Below are 14,532 nucleotides of genomic sequence, written 5' to 3'. Positions count from 1 at the left end.
TAATAATTGGTATTTCACTTTCCTAAATTTCACATGAGACCTACAAGCTTGTGAATTTGTGTTATTTTAATTACTATAGACTGAATGTTTGTGTTTACCCTAAATCCATATGTTGAAACCCTAATCTCCAATGTGATGGTAGTTGGAGGAGGGGTCTTTGGAGGCAACTGGGTCATGAGGGTGGAAACTTCATGAGTGAGACTAATGCCTTTATAAGAAAAGATGTGAGAGAGATGAGCTCTCTATCTCTCTCTCTGCCATATGAGGATATGGCAAGAAGGTGGCTGTCTGCAAGCCAGAAAGAAAGCCTTCACCAGATGCAGGATCTGCTAGCACCTTGAACTTGAACTCCCAGCCTCCAGAACTGTGAGCAATTTTTTTTTTATTTTTTAAGCCATTCAGTATATGGTATTTTGTTATGAAGGCCTGTTCTATAGTTTATAGAACTATAAAAGACCCACTATCATAGAACCATGATATACAGGAATTTTGTTCTGTTTGGTCAGGAATATCATGGTGCCAGTGACATATGTAAACATTACCTCAAATTAATGAAAAAAAAAAAAAGGAATTTATTAGCTCATGTAACTAAAAATTCCAAGAGTGAAGTATAGTTGTATTTAGGAACTTGAAGGTGGTCACTCACCATTTTGTTCATCCTTCACTTTCACTCTTCTTTGGACTGACTTACTTTGCAGGAGATAAAAAAGACGGTTTGCTCACATCTCAGAGCTTCATGGTTGTTCAGGTCCTACATCTGGAAATGACTACACTGTAGCTTCCCTGAGTATTCACACATCAGCAGAAGAATGTTAATTGGCTCTGCTTGGAACAAGGACCTCTCCCTTTGAGTGTTATGACACTCCTGGCTTGGAATATATCCTCACTTTTTTTTTTAATGTTTATTTACTTTTGAGTGAGCGCAAGCAGGGGAAATGCAGAGAGAAGGGGACGGAGGATCCAAAGCAGGCTCCGCAGTGACAGCAGTGAGCCTGATGTGGGGCCCATGAGATCACGACCTAAGCCAAAGTTGGATGCTCAACTGACTGAGACACCAAGACACCCCTATGCTCACTTTTTTTTTTTACAAAAATCTTCTTCCTGCACACTAAGATACACCAAATTGCAATTGTAGAAGTTGAGAATTAAGTCTCGAACATTCTTCGGGCTTTCATCGTTTAAAAACTTTTTTCTTCCCTGGGGGGGCTCGATTCCAATGTCTTCCCATTTGCAAACTTTGCTTTCCATAATTTCAGTAATGCAGAAATTTTTCGGTTCTCCATTTTTGAAATAATTCTGTCAAAGCTTTTCAAATAATTTCTGAACAGAAGTAACCAAAATCTGTATGCCTCATTATATTAGTTTCCTGCTATATAACAATGGAACACAAACTGGGTGCCTTAAAATAGCAGAAACTTATCCTCTCCTAGTCTGGAGTCTAGAGGTCTGAAATCAATGCGTGTTGGTATGGCCATGCTTCCTCTGAAGGCCCTGGAGATCCTTCCTTGGCTCTTTCCAGCTTCTTCTGGTGGCTGTTGGCAATCCTTGGTATTCCTTAACTTGTGGCTGCATCTTGTAACTATTTAACCCCAATTTCTGTGTTCATCTTCACACAGCTATATTTCCTCTGTGACCAAGTTTGCCTTTTCTTATAAGAAGAGTTTGCTTGGAAGCAATTATAAATTATGTAAATATATGCACCTTAAGTAAATGGAGGTGAATAAAGATGCAAAGCAATTCAAGCACCACTTCACTACAAGTTGAAGGCTATTCAGCAGGTATGCTTCATCAGCACAAATTTTTCTCCAGAAATACTGTGTATAACACTGATTAATCCCAGTTGGTCTGGATGACTGTATGCTTATCTCTAGAGTCACTGGCTGTTGGCCAACACTATGGTATTTAATAACGAAAGGCAAATGATACTATAGAGATATGTCTGTGAGTTGCTTTGGGCAGGATACATCAGCCTGTCAGGATTGTTTACTAATAATTGCATATGGTTTACACCAGGTTTCAGTGGAATCTAGGAGTTGGGGAGTGAAATGGGGCTGGTTTTCAACAGGTATGACTAGTCATGTAGCCAAAATGTGCCTGCAGGACAAGTTTTTTTGTAAAAGACCCTCACGACAAGTGGTTTTGAGCTTCCTGGTACTGAGATGCTTTGCACAGCCTCCATTAGTGGTTTAAGATCTGGAGATAAAGCATATCCTGTATCAAGCAGTGGAAGGACAAATAAGTTGCTCCCCAGATCTTAGCACCTTTTTCACTGCACATCCTTTCCCTGTGTTGTTGTCTTCTGTTTTTCCCTGTAATAAATCTGTTTTTATTACACTGGAAACTGTTTGAGTCCTCTAAATCCTTTCAGCAATAAAAAACTTCACATGATTATTATGTAATTAACAGAGGCTGTAAAGAACCACACCACTGAATAATATACAGAGGGAAAAAAAGCAGGAATTAATCTGCAAGTTCTCTCCCATCTCCTGCATTCCATTTTTCAAATTTCACCATAGTAGGGTCTAAAACACATTTTACAGTATCATTATGCAGCCACTCCATAGCTTCGGAGGAAACCAGGTCTATTGCCATAGAATGGAATGGTATTTAAGTCCAGAGGCAAAGAGGTGATTCTGCACCAGAGAAACCCCCACTTTTAGGGAAAAAGAAGGTAGGCAAGACACTAATAAAGAAATACATGATTTTACATTTAATGTACATTTAAATTTTTAAAGCAACAAACAGCCATATAGAAAAGCACACACATCAAAATGTATTATCACAAAGAACTCATCATCCAGATTAAGGAAAAGAATATCACTAAGCATCTGAGAGCACCACTTAATGTTCCCTATCAAGTTCTGCCTCCCCTCAGATAACTACTATCCTAACTTGTTGCACTAGAAATCAATATTTTGTAGATTCTAATATATAATATTTATGGGGTGTCTGTCTACTATCATCCAGTCTTCCTTATATAAAATTCATTCATGTTGTGCCATGTAGTAGCAGTTCATTCATGTTAATTGCAATGTTCCATTCTATGTATATCACAATTTATACAAAATAGTGTTGATTCCCATTAGTGTTGATTTGAATTTTGGATATTAAGAACAATGGTGCTAGGAATATTGGGTACATATTTTTAGTGCATATGTATATATATGTATTTTTAGTGTAAATACACACACACATATGTATTTTTGTTGGGTATATACTTAAGAATAAAATCTCTAGTCATAAGATATAAAGATGTTTACCTTTGACAAAGACTGACACAGGTTTCCAAGATGCTCATGCCAGTTTACATTTACATCAACATTGCTTCGCGTTCCTATAGTTTGTTTTTTGCCAACACTGGATATGGCCAAATTTCTTTTCTCATTTTAATCATTCTGGTGGCTGTATCGTGATATTGCATGGTAGCTTTTAATTTGCATTTTCCTGAGGACTGGTGATTTTGAGTACCTATTAATATGTTTATTGGCTATTAAGAAACCTTCTTTTGGTGAAGTGCTTATTCAAGTAAGTCTGTTTCCTTTGTACTAGTGTATCATTTTTTTCTCTTACTGAAATATGCCCAGTGAAATTTGAGCAAGTCAGAGACTGGATCCAGCTGAAGAGTTATGCTTGTCCATGCCAGATTTGAGATATTAATTATATAATTAGGTGTGGAGACCAAAAAGGGAAGTTGAGTGCATGAATTTGGAGCTCAGCAAAGAATGCTTTTGAAGATGTACATTTAGAAGATTTCAACCTATGGATGGACTTAAAGCCATGGAACCAAACACTATCAGCCAGACTAAGGCTAACCCTTAGGGTACTCCAACCCTTAAAGTTTGGAAAAAGAAATGCCGGAAAGGAGACTGCAAAAAAATAAATAAATAAATAAATAAAGGCTAGTGAGTTAAGAAAGAAAGCAAGGGTTTGATGAGTTTAAGATTTCAAACGAAGAGAAGTATGATATTTTAAAAAAAAGCAATGATCAACTCTACTAAACAGCTCTACGAGGTTGGGTAAAATGAACACAAGAGTAGCAAGAAGAAAGCTGTTGGCAACCTAGGAAAAAAGTGATTTCTAGAGGGACAAAACCTTGACGGGGGCAGGTTAATGAGACCATAACATATTCAGATTGTCACAGAGTAGTCTAAAGAACTGGGAGGAGTTTGGAGGTATATTGTTACGAGATGGAATTTTCTTTAAAAATGAAAGATATAGCATAAGTTTGACTTACATTTGATCCTTAGGTAAGGAAAACAATTGCTAATGAGTCACTGTGTAAACTAAAGGGGATGGAATTGAGCATAAAAGTGTAGTTGTTGGTAAAGGAAAAATTCATTGCAATGAAACAATTACTCTGCGATCAGAGAAAGTGGATATCAGACCTTCATATAAGTCTTACTTTCTTGGGCATTACTGGCCCAAACCATGTAACCCAGCTCATTCTGACTGTGATACTGGCTCTTGCTTCTCTGGTGTAAATGAAGTCAGTAATGTGGAACCATACAGAACAATTATCCTGTGACTGTGCAGTACACTGATCAGATTAAAACTTCATTAAAAACCTTTGAGTTGTCTATTTTACAGATGTGGAAATTGAAGCTCTGAAGGACTAACTTTCACAGTCCCACTTAGCTACCATTAACAGCAAAGCTGTGAATCAGCTTTCTCATTTGAAGTGTTTTTTTGCTTAGAGTGACTATAAAATTTAACACTCGATGTTGGTTACTTTAGATAGTGAAAGTCACAGGTGTACTAGTTTAACTGGGACACTAAGTGTAAACCAAGACTTTCCAGAACCAAAATAGGGTATGATCACACTATCTTTTCCTCTACTTTTTGATATTCTTTACCATTCAATTCAAAGCATTCTATTCAATTTCAATTTTCCCATGGCTATTTTTAACACCAATAATCCTTGTTTTGTTGTGTTTTATTTTGTTTTGAGAGAAAGAGAGAGAGGGCATGTGCGCTCATGAGCAGGAAAAGAGCAGAGAGAAAGAGAGAGAGAGAGAGAGAGAGAATCCCAAATCGACTCTGCTGTCAGGGCAGAGCCTGACAGGGGGCTCAATTTCACAAACCATGAGATCGTGACCTGAGCTGAAATCAAGTCTGACACTTAACCAACTGAGCCACCCACTTGCCTCTTAACACCAAAATCTTAAATTAATAACAATCTTAAGGGCAATTAAGGCTTGAAAAATTATAATAAAGACAGGAAAACTTAAATATGCCTAAAGGATTAATTTATTGAAATGACTGGTTAGGAAATAGAGTCTCAAATAACAAGCACAATTCCAGAAACTATTTTTACACATGTTTTTCACATACTTATGGTATTTCCAACTCAAAATTAAACTTCTATGGTATTAGTGAATTAAAATTTGGAAAATGTAGAGTTTATGAGCAAATTCAAATTAAGATGAATAACATATAATACATAAATAAATAAAAGAATAAATTTTCATTTTTTCCATGTAGATTCAAAATTATTCACTTTTGGTAACGATGTAAAGATTGAAAGGATGTCACATTTCCAGTTGCAGTCAATTCTGTAGAATATAAAGCAAATATAGAACTAGTTATGTTATATGACATAACTATTCATCCCTCCTCATTTGTAATTTTGGTGTGATTAATTTATAAGACAAATTTTGTTACAAATGCAAAATATTAAGGCCTACCGTGGAGGCATATAAAAATTTCGATATGATTAAATATCAGCCCACTGATACTTAGACTAGACTAGACTAGTCTACCATGATCACAGAAATATTCATATTTTAAGAATCCCAGAGCTATATTCTCACCCATTTTTAAACCTCACACCTGGAAAAATTCATTTTATTTTGATTCATGAATTAAAGGATGATATGTAAATTTTAAGTGAGATAAAAACAATTGAAGTTACAACGCCTAAGTTAGAAATGAGAATGAAAGAGATCTTTTAAAATAATCTCAAATATATTCACATAGAAGTAGAAGAAATTATTTTCAGTTTTTATAAAAATGCTGATAACCAAGCATCAGAATATAGGCACTTGAACACAAACCAGTCAAATCTGTCTATAGCACATAATGAAACTTTCAAATTCTTTGAAATAAAAAAGATACAAAATTTCAGGTCAGTAGATAATGATTAACCGTCGAGGCATCCATGATGCTTTTATCATTAATAAATAAGTAAGCATATTGATGAAGTTTGTCACTATCTTGGACTTAGACAGTAGAATGAAATATAAAAAGATATTAATGAAAATAATCAGTCTAATCTGCAAACTCCCAAAACTTACCAAAAGTAAGGAGGGGACATTAACTTTGAAATTCTCTTAGACCTTAAAAATTAAAAAAAAAAAATTAAAGAAAGCAAAATAATTAAATAAAAAGTTCACATTTATGCAAAGAAACAGACGCTTTTCCTAAGAATTCTGAGTGATAAAATAAGCATCTCAATTGTTTACCCTCATATGTACATATATCAAAACAAGATGTGAAAAAAAGGCACCTGCAGAATAGATGTGCACAAGGAAAACTTCAAAATTGTAGAAAATAATAAACCTTTTTTATTCCAAGCCTAATCAGATTATCAGATTTAATTCCAGCTTTAATAAACCTTAATCTTCTACCTAAATTCTCAACAGATCGATTAAATCAGAATCTCCAAAATAATTTGTTCCCGATGGTATCTTCTACATCAAAGATCAGAACAATTATATCAGAATCTCTGTGGGTAGGCCTAGACATTGGGATTTTGGAAAGAAACAGTCCTACAGATAGTACTATTGTGTTGCTAGGGTTGAGAATCATTGATCTAAACAATGTGCAGTTTAGACCTATTCATTATTCATTTATTCTTTCATTGTAGAGCTCTCATTTCCTCTATCACTCTATTCATGTCATAAGTGAGACAGCAGAATTATTAAGTTTGGACTTACAATAATAGGATTGTAAACTGGGGCAGTCACAGGTTGGGCCTCACGGGTGGCATCCTGGTACAGCAGTAGGGTTTGCACGGGCATGTCTCTCTGGAGATAGGGCACAATTTGTTGGGAAAAAGGCATGACTTTGGGCTGTGGGATGGACAGCAGTGGCTGAGGAGGAAGCATGGTAGTCTGAGGAAGAGGCTGGGGGATCTGGTGCATCAAGGGCTGGAGTAGAGGCAGAGGCAGAGGCAGAGGCAAGTGCAGATTTTCAAGATCAGTGAGATTCACGATTTGGCTGTCCAAAAGGGGCACTACTGGAGATTTCAGAAAGGGCATCACTTTGTGCCTGGGAAAGATGGTCTCCTTAACTTTGGGGATTTCCATTATTTCAGGCTGAAGGAAAGGCAGCACCATAGCAGGCTGAGCAAGGGGAAGGATGTTCTGTGGAAGGACAGGGGAAGGAATGGTCTCAGCATAAGGATAGACTAGAGGCTGTGGCTGGAAAAAGGGGTGGATTTTATTCTGGCGTTCCTCCTGGAAAGAAGGAAAAGAATCTTTGAGTCCATGATTCAGCTATAACTGTCATTTGTGATGAATTAACCTCCTGTCTTTTGAACACTCATAACTGAGTGGAAAGAGAAAGAAAATCTTTTACGGGTCTTGGTTAAGAAAGTATTTTCAGTCAGGTGAAGACTACTGAGTACAACGCTCATTGAGGTATTTCTCATTTACTCCCTTTCATAGGTGAATCCACAGATCAAACTGAAATCAAGTTTTGGAGATTTCAAGACCCGTTTCACCTTTTTTCTGAATTGCCTAGATAGCTATCCACTTTGGTCTTCATAAGTATGGACTTTTCAACATAATGTGTTCATAATAGAGCAAATTGTTTTCACATATGAAAGATCTATTTAAAAAGACTTAGAGGGATAACTCCAACGTTTATTTGCTGTTGTTGTTTTAATGAAAATGAAATCTTAATTTATGGCTTAATTCAAGGAGTTTCTTACACTAGTCACCTTCCAGCACTACTTCCCTTGGTAGAAGGTAGTTATTTTGAGTCTTTCAAGAGGCATCAATTTGTGAATTCATTCTGATTTAAAAATATTTGGTGTAAGTTCCAAACAATACAACTTCATTGATAAAATAGAGAAGATGAAATATTATTATTAGATAAATATGTTACCAAATATGTTACCATATGTAATTTAATTAAATGAAGAATTTTATGTTGTCTAAGAAAATCTTTAATTTTAAGCAAGCTCTACTACTTAATTACTGTGTGATATTGTCAGATAATTGTGTACTCAATTGTTCTGTACCTCACTCCTTTCATCTGTGTAATGGAAATTCTTTGAAGAACTTCACCATTCATAAATGTTAATATAAAACATACAAAATGTTATATAAAATCAGTGAATATTCAGTGTGTCAGTGAATATTGTGTCACTGTGTGTCAGTGACACTGTGTGTCAGCTCATCAATACTGTGGGGTTATGAATGTTCTTGGTTTACAAATAAGAAAATTAAGTACAGAGAAACTTGAGGCCAAGGGTATACAACTAATAAATGTGTCATATTGCCTTCTTGTTCTCTTTCATCCGAATATCCATCTTGAGACTAAGGGGAACCTAGTTCCCCACTTGGAAATATGAGTAAATCAATAATTACCCTTAGGTTTTGATTCTATACTCTGCATATTAACTCTGAGTTTGAAAAAATGCATTTATGTCTTCAAAATATATTGACTGTCGGAATTTAATTTCCTCATTGGCATTTATTTTATTATCAGTCTTTAGAGTGAACACATACATATTTTGTGTGTATTAGATTCCATAATAACTTTAGAAATATACTTATCACAAATAAATTACCTGTCTCTGCTGCTGCTCCTCACGTTTAAGATTCTCAAGTTTCTGCTAGAAACCAAATCACATGTAAAGAAATGTTACCACCTATAAAAATTAAATGTTGGAAATTTTGAAAATAAGTACACTTAAATATGAAGGTGTTACCTTGTTGATGTGTGTAATAGATTCCTTCAGAAAGATAAAAATAAAATTAGGTTTAGTTTCATGAATGCTTCTTGTTTGTCAATACAAATCAGAAAATGACAACATGTAATAGATTAACGTGTACACCTTGTTTGATAATAGTAAAAACTCAGGGTAATTGCTGAAACTTGTATGTTTTGCTGTTCTGCATAAGCTTGTTGTATAAAAGACAGATGAATGCAGTTAAATAAGAAAAGAAAATTAGTGAACATAGTGCAAAAAGAGGTATTTAATAGATGCTAATTTCTCTCTATCACCACACTCCCTTCCTAGGACAACAAATGATCTCTGTCACTCTATCTGAGTCTAAAAGAATCATATTCATTGATAATATGAATTTTATCTTTTAATTGTTTTAATCATTCTTAGTTTACTTATTATGTTTACACTTCAAATTAATCATAAGAAATAAATATCCCCCCTTAAGGGTCCGTTAACCTTGTAGAGACACCACGTATACTATTTAACTAATAGGTAATGACATATCAGCGTAAATACCTACCTGACTCTCCACGCAGATTTAGGACTACACTACCTCTCACTGCCTTTTACTTAATATAGTGACTATTGCATTACAAAATATGTCCATTTGCATGTCTGCTCACACACTATGTTGCAAGCTCTTTTTTATGGACATCCCTGTTTTGGACCACAGCTCCTAGTCAATAAATATCAATAAATATCAGAACAGTGAATAAGGCGCTCAATAAATATCAGAACAGTGAATCAGGTCAGTGTAAAAAGAGCTCAAGACAGAAAAAAAACCTGTAAAGTTCATTGAAAAAAAAAGAGGGGGTCACAATGACATAATTTCAAGTAGTCAGCCAACTTAGAAAGTGCTAGTAGGATACTGAATTTTCCAGACATTTATTCTGTCCATAAACATTTACAATGGAAATTTACTTCAAAACTTATGTCAGAACATAGCTGCATTATTAACCTAACTGTCCTAATGTACCAAATAGAAAGATAACAGCATTTTACTGTTCCAAGACTGGGAAATTTCCTCTGAAAACATTGTCTTACCTCACTGCTTGAAAGACTTTCCACAGTCTGTAAAGGAAAAACAAAAAATAAAACAATCAATAACTATTGCAGAATGTTAATAATTTATGGTTGGAAATTTTTTTCTGAATAAAAATATCTTACCTCAGTGGATTCAGTGAGTTCTTCCTTCTGTAAAGGAAAAATAAAACACTACTTTGGTTTCCATATGTAACTCATCGCTAAACATTTTTCCTATCTAATTTTTATCTTCTTTATGCAGCTATTTCACAAATTTGAGAAATAAAAAATGCTATATTGAGAGACTTAGAAGGCCATTGTTTTTGTCTTTTATGTTTAGTAACTTTGTTAACACATTTTTATTTTACATGAATCAACAGTTTTTGATGGGCAACAGAAAAAAGTAATTTTCGTTTGTTTTAAACACTTTATTATGATTACAAATACATTCACGATTATGATTATTGCCTGATAGTCCATCCTATCATTGTCTTTGGATAGATACAGGTAGAAGTGGACCCAGTGCCCTAAGACGAGAGCTACACGTATTTTATCACTGGAATAAGATATATTTATCTGGGTTGTACATGCACGCCATCATATTTGTGCAATATTGTTATTGTCATTTTTATATCTGGTTCTTTTCATTTTGTCTCTTTGCTAATAAGTCCACTTGCTTTTCCCTAAGGAAGCGGTGGCACAGTGATAAAGAAAGCATTTGGCCCAGATTTGTGCCCCTACTGCACACTGCTGAAATACTGGGTGAATGTCAAAACAAATCTGTTGGAATTCTGCTTTATTTGTATTTTAAAAATGTTGTTGATGTTATTCTCTACACATAGGCAGATAGTCCATTGCAATCTTAATTATTTAGACACTTTCTTACCTCTCTTGCAAGAGCAAGAGCCACCAGGCAGGCGAGGATGAGGACCTTCATGGCTATCAAGTCCTGTCAATGGGGAAATGAAGGAATGGTAATAGATTGGTCAATCTATTTTCTTATTTAGCTAGGGTTACTTTCCTGTTAACGAAACTAAAGATAATATGTAATAAGAATCTCTGCATCTTAGGAAAAAAATACTAATAAAAACTTTATCAAGGTCAAAATCTCCCATGGCTCCTTACTCTTACATATTATTTTTATACTTCATGGCTAACTGTTCAGATTTTCTCAGGTATCACCTCCACCCTTTCTCACTCGTTTTCATCTCATTCACAGTACTATGGTTTTCTTGCATTTTTTTTTGAAAGACAGAAAAAAGTTATAAATACTAGAAAAAAGTTATAAGTAATTACAGAAACATTTATTAATTGATTCATTTGTTCAAAGATATTTATTTAACACCTTTTATTGCCAGATACTGTCTAGGTGCTGGGATTGTATCAGTGATCAAAATATTAAGATCTCAACCCTGATAGATCCTCAGTTCCATTGGGAGGAAACTGATCAAAGAAAATATATACAAAGATCATATTTTAGTTTTTACTTTTTTTTAGTGAACCAAACCATTCCCATGAATATTTGTTTTAATCATATCTCATTTCCAATAAGACTGAGATTTCATTTGAGCATTTCCTTTATTTCCTCCACTTATCCAGATGCTCCACTGATTGGTTTGTTTCTTCTCGATTTATACCCACTACTCAGTCTTCATCCCTACATATCCAATAATTCCTCCTCTCCTTTGTGACACACAACTTTAGAGACAATACACTATGCTTTTTTTCTCCCTGATTTCTTGATGATTTACCAAAGTATCAGGTCCTCTTGCCCAATCCCCACTCCAGGCTACCTCTTCTTATAATACAACATGTATGTTAACACTTTTAACCAAAATGTACTAAATGCCTGATTTTGCTGCATTTCTATAATTTCTTGTACAAAACAATGTTTGTGCTACTAAGATAGCTTGACATACAATCTTCAATCTCAGTTATTTAAACTAAACTTCTGAACTAAAAACATTTCACGAAAAAATTCCCTAATTTATCTGCAAAATATCCTTTCCAACATTTGAAGGCTGAAAATTATTCTCTTTATTCAGGAAAAATATTTTTTTCTAGAGATTGCTCATGGGTACTATATAAATCTTCATAATTTTACCTTGCCTAAGAGCACCATAAGTTTCCAAATAATTTTTTTTTAATTTTCAAAAAAGAATATGGTACTCCATTAGAGATCATTATGTATAGGAAGGATCTCATTTCATTTTCTGTATTTTATAATTAACATTTTATATACCAATTTTTTAGCCAGAACTTCATTTTGACCAATCTTATTCAAATCTTCTCTTTGTTTTTGTTTCCAAGTCATCTCTGTCCCATTTAGAATTTTCTTACAAAATAAAACATTTTCTTTCTTTACTTAATTCTGTATTTCATATGCTTATTTTAATAATATTTGAACTATTATAGACTAAATGATCAACGAGAAAGTTGGCTACTCTACATAAGTTTGAGGAACACCCACTTCTAAAAAAGATTTATAAACATCTCAAGAAGTGCACATCCCCAAACAACTCCTGAAGTTTCTTGACTCAATGTGCCACCTCTAAAATTGCTGTTGGATAAAGGTTACCCATTAATTATTCAGATCCCCCTAAAATAATTTAAATATATTTTCTTTTATTGTTGTGGTTAGAAGATTTATTAATTCAAGAAATAGATTTTTTAATGTAGCCTGTGAACTGCCTTTGTACCAAAAAAATAGTAATCGTCATTACTACATTTTTTTAGACTCATAGAGCTTATGCAGTCATAATTTTTACCAAATCTTTATAGACATTTCTACTTTTTTTTTAACCTAAGTGTTGGAAATAGTGCCAGTACTACTTTAAATATGCTTATTTGAAAGACTATATTTTAAGCAATTATTTTCTTCATATATCTCAGCCTACTTTGAAATAAAAGTGAAAAGAGGATATATCAAATTTATATCTGAAATTCTTACCTTTTTCCAAGGTGGAGGACAGGAAGTGAAGGGGAAGCTCAGTGGATGATGGTCTGTCTGCTTCTGTGGTGGCTTATATACTGTATTTAGTGGTATGCTAATTTTGTGGTTTGAGATAAAATCAATAGTGAGCTTCAATTCCAAGTAGTCCACATGATTGGAAAATGATTTCTGCCTATTATCTATACCCAGAAATTCTGGGGATCATCTTAACAAGGGAGCAATTCACAATTCAATAAAGGAAATCTGTCCAGGAAATGTAATTGTCTAATAACTGAAACAAAAGCTGGAAGACAGTGAGTCTCTGGCCCAATTCACAAGTCATTGTGGATGCAATTAAATCTACTTAGCACTTGGTGGGTCCTCATGATCTCACTTGTAGGGGAATTCTATATGAACATCAGAGATATTCAGGGTCTTCACAAAGGCCATAATTTCATGCTAACCTGAACAGTTATTAGTGTTTTACGCTGCAGTGGAGAAACTGACAAGATACAAGTCCATGATGATAGCTTGGTCATGTAAGGCAAACTCCAGGACTACTTGATTTGGGAAAAACAAATCATTCACTTCAAACCAATATTCCATACACAAGAGGAATAAAATTTCCTCTGTAATGAAACATCTCAGAAAAAGAATCTATCTGAACAGCTTGGCAAATCTGTTAACAAAAATATTACAAAATGTCATGGAGACTTATTTACCTGATAAATATTGATTACCTTTTTCTATTTCAGGCATAATAATAGCCTTTATTTTTATACTTAGTATCACCCCTAGTCCAGGCACTGTGCATTTTGCAGACATTATCTTGTATAATCTCTACAAAAGCTTCATGGGGTAGTTCTCCTCTTCACATTTTGATTAAAGAAATGGAGACAACAAAAGATTGAGTAACTTTCTCAAAATAATATTGCTTGTTAATGGCAAAGGTATAATTTAAAACTACTAGATCTGTCTGACTACATTTATTTCTATTTGATCATATGTAGTGCCCATGTTTTAACTCCCTTTATAAATTCTGTTATAAAATTTAGCTATCGGGGTTCCTGGGTGGCTCAGTCTGTTAAAAGTCAGACTTTGGCTCCATTATGATCTTGCGGTTTGTGTGTTCGAGACCAGCATAGGGCTCTGTGCTGATGGTTCAGAGCCTGGAGCCTGCTTCAGATTCTGTGTCTCCCTCTCTCTTTGCCCCTCCCCTGCTTGTGCTCTCTCTCTCTCTCTCTCTCTCAAAAATAAATAAATATAAAAATTTGAATAAATAAATAAAATTTAGCTATGAATGTAGCATATGTGGTTAAATATGTAGAATTTATTTATGCCTGAATTGGAGAAATGGGGCACCGGAGCTGAGTGTGGACAGGAGGATCTGGTTACTAAAGAGCTGCTATTTTAGTTAGACCTTAAAAGAATAAGTAGAATTTTAAGAGAGATTAAATGGGAATAAAGTATTTTGGCTGAAGGAAAGACAGGAGTTTGAAGAGAAAAATACCAATTTTGATAGGTTCTGTACTTCAGGTTACACAGAAGGTATAGAATATAAGTTACCATTGAAGGGGTTTGATGGAGTCAGACCACAATGTCTTTGAATTTCAATCAT

The 14,532-nt window shown here is 34.5% G+C and overlaps 1 protein-coding gene across 1 annotated transcript; it reads right to left on the bottom strand.

The window, feature by feature from the left end:
• Nucleotides 1-6,896: 6,896 nt before the first annotated feature.
• CSN2 (casein beta) lies at nt 6,897-12,986 on the bottom strand. The gene is made up of 7 exons (XM_042936713.1): nt 12,933-12,986; nt 10,869-10,931; nt 10,127-10,153; nt 10,004-10,030; nt 8,939-8,962; nt 8,798-8,842; nt 6,897-7,457 (listed from the first exon to the last, which is right to left on the bottom strand). Exons 2-7 carry the CDS (start codon nt 10,917-10,919, stop codon nt 6,897-6,899), a joined length of 735 nt encoding a protein of 244 aa, XP_042792647.1. The 5' UTR covers nt 10,920-10,931; nt 12,933-12,986.
• Between the last annotated feature and the right edge of the window lie 1,546 nt (nt 12,987-14,532).

The sequence above is a fragment of the Panthera leo genome, chromosome B1, assembly GCF_018350215.1.
Source record: "Panthera leo isolate Ple1 chromosome B1, P.leo_Ple1_pat1.1, whole genome shotgun sequence".
Taxonomy (NCBI): domain Eukaryota; kingdom Metazoa; phylum Chordata; class Mammalia; order Carnivora; family Felidae; genus Panthera; species Panthera leo.
Note: the sequence above shows the minus strand (reverse complement) of the source record. Positions and strands in the feature narration are given on the sequence as shown.

What these genes read in the sequence shown, in the direction of transcription:
- CSN2 (XM_042936713.1), bottom strand. Translation starts at nt 10,919, where the DNA reads ATGAAGGTCCTCATCCTCGCCTGCCTGGTGGCTCTTGCTCTTGCAAGA. An exon ending in CTCTTGCTCTTGCAAGAGAG is followed by an intron (nt 10,154 to 10,868) that starts GTAAGAAAGTGT and finishes TTTCCTTTACAG; the next exon opens with AAGGAAGAACTCACTGAATC. An exon ending in CTATTACACACATCAACAAG is followed by an intron (nt 8,843 to 8,938) that starts GTAACACCTTCA and finishes TTTGGTTTCTAG; the next exon opens with CAGAAACTTGAGAATCTTAA.